The following is a 2297-nucleotide window of genomic DNA, read 5'->3' as shown; positions in this document are numbered from 1 at the left end:
GTGGATGCGCATGCGCACCCAACGGAGCATGCACATTTGTCATGTACACAAAAATAAAAAACAGTTTGCCGCGGCGCGCGCTTCTTCGTTGCGCGCCGGCTTGTCCTGTGATCGGCACCTCTCCCTTGCCATGGAACCTCCACGGTATCTCCACAGGAGATCTGATCGCGTAACTGCGCAGTAGTTTGCCCCAGGGCAAACAGCCACGCTTCTCCTCTGCAGTTTCCTGCCCGTGTGACCGGGGCCCTTTTTCAATTTTTCCAAAAAAAAGGCTTCAGGAAAAAAAATGGGAAAAACTTTGTGTTTTTCCCCCCGAATTTTTCCGGGTTTTTTCCGGGCCTTCACATCTCTAGACATGCATGAACATCCACCCATTACCATCACCCACCACCACCTTCAGCTTGTCGGATCTGACCAGCAGCAGCTCTCCAGGGTCTCAGGTAGAGGCCTTTCACACTAAAATGTGGAATGTTATGCGCTGCCAGAGGATGCCATGATGGCCACAGGAATAAACAGCTTTCAAAGGGGATTTAGACAGATTCAGGGAGGAGAGGTCTATCAATGGTTACTGGCCATGGTGACTGGGGGGAACCTCCACCTTCAGAGGTACTAACTTCCAGATCTCCCACTATTAGAGTTGACCTCCAGGTGATCAAGACCAGTTCCCTTGGAGTCCAGTAGCACCTTCAAAGCCAACAAGTCTTTAACGGGCTCCTGGACTCTTGCTCTTTTCTACTGCTGCAGACAGACGAACATGACGACCCATCTTGATCTATCTCCTTGGGGGAAATGGCTCATTTGGAGGGCGGACCCTATGGCATTGTAGCCCGCTGAGGCCCCTCCCCTCTCCAAACCCCACCCTTCCAGGCTCCACCCCCAAAATATCCAGCTATTTCCCAGCCCAGAGCTGGCAACCCTACTGAAAGAAGACTGCCATGTACACACAAACACACACCCTTATCTGCATCTAGTCCAAATGAAGCCAAGAAACGGAACAACCAAACCTAGAACAAGACCAATGTTCCCTCTAAGCTGTGGAGTCTTGTGAGCAAAAATTCTGCTTTGTGAGTTACTGGCTTTAAAGTTGTGAGCCAGCGATTTGGCTACTGCATAAATCAGTTTGCTCTGGAGCCCTCCTTCCCGAGCGGAGACAAAAGTCTGTGAGCTGGAGACTACAAGATTGTGAGCTAGCTCACAATAACTCAGCTTAGAGGGAACATTGAACAAGACCCCTTTTCATTTAAGAATAGGCTTGGGATGACTGGGCAGGCGAATCCACTTGGGCGGGGTAGAGTTTATTCAATGCCATGGGTAGTTTTAGGGCGACCTGTCCTGGGCCCCCGACATGCCCGAAACCCTCACCATTTCTGCCACTTTGAGCTCTCTTTTTAAAAAGGAAAAAGGCAGAACGATCGCATTCTATTTTTACTTCTTAATGCACCGCTCACGACATGCAGGCTTCCCTCGGCCAGCATAGGTTTCCATACCCCTTTCCTTCAATGCATGGCTCCAGACGCTGGGAAAATGTACCCTCCTCCCCCTCCTCCCCACCCGTAGCCTTGAGTCATGCGCACTGCAGCTGCAGGGAAGAGGTGGTTTCTAGGGGACCCCCCGGGGGAGAGGTGGTTTCTAGGGGATCCCCCCTCCCCCCCACACACCTTTATTGATCCAGATCTCTTCTCTCCCCCACCCCTCTCCCGGCGCGGACTCGACTTACTCCTCGTGGCCTTTGCAGAGCAGGAAGAGGGTCCGCCAGGCCTGGACGGCGGCGAGGAGGAGGGAGAGGAGGCCGGCGAAGAGGCTGAAGCGGCAGGCGGACTCGGGCCCCCACTCCTGCACGGTGAAGCGCTGCTTCTCGGCCGTCAGGTTGGCGTTGAGCCACATGCCCTCGGTGAAGAGCAGGCAGCGGCCGTGGAAGTCGTTGCTGTTCTCCGACAGGGGCACGGCCACGATGAAGCTGAAGAGGAAGGCCAGGAAGTAGCCCAGGCACTGGGCGAAGAGCGAGTTGCTCAGCGCCATGGTCGCGCCGCGCCCGCCGCTCTGCCGGAGACTGCCGAGGAAGGGCGGCGCGGGGGGGTGGGGGTGGAGCGGAGGGAGCGCGCCGCGGGGACGCGCCCGGGAGCGCGCGTCGCCTTCTCCTCCTCCTCTTCCTCCTCCTCCCGCGGCGCGCCTGCCACCTCCTTCGCCGCCACGGAGATGCAGGGAGGAGGGCGCGAGGAGGAGGGATCGGAGCCCCCGGCGCCGCTTTGGGGACGTTAACGGGGCTGGCGGTGGAGGAGCGTCCTGCCCGTCGATAG

At 56.8% G+C, this 2297-nt stretch overlaps 1 protein-coding gene across 1 annotated transcript in view; it reads right to left on the bottom strand.

Moving 5' to 3' along the window:
- TMEM179 (transmembrane protein 179) overlaps positions 1 to 2019 on the bottom strand; it is a 14172-nt gene extending 12153 nt beyond the window's left edge. Inside the window, exon 1 of the mRNA XM_015429157.1 lies at positions 1718 to 2019. Coding sequence (XP_015284643.1) covers positions 1718 to 2019 — 302 coding nt within the window. The remainder of the gene's footprint in view (positions 1 to 1717) is intronic.
- Between the last annotated feature and the right edge of the window lie 278 nt (positions 2020 to 2297).

Source organism: Gekko japonicus, unplaced genomic scaffold (assembly GCF_001447785.1).
Source record: "Gekko japonicus isolate JY-2015 unplaced genomic scaffold, Gekko_japonicus_V1.1 scaffold2629, whole genome shotgun sequence".
Taxonomy (NCBI): Eukaryota; Metazoa; Chordata; class Lepidosauria; order Squamata; family Gekkonidae; genus Gekko; species Gekko japonicus.
The sequence above is the reverse complement of the archived record's forward strand: the minus strand, read 5'-3'. Positions and strand labels throughout refer to the sequence as shown.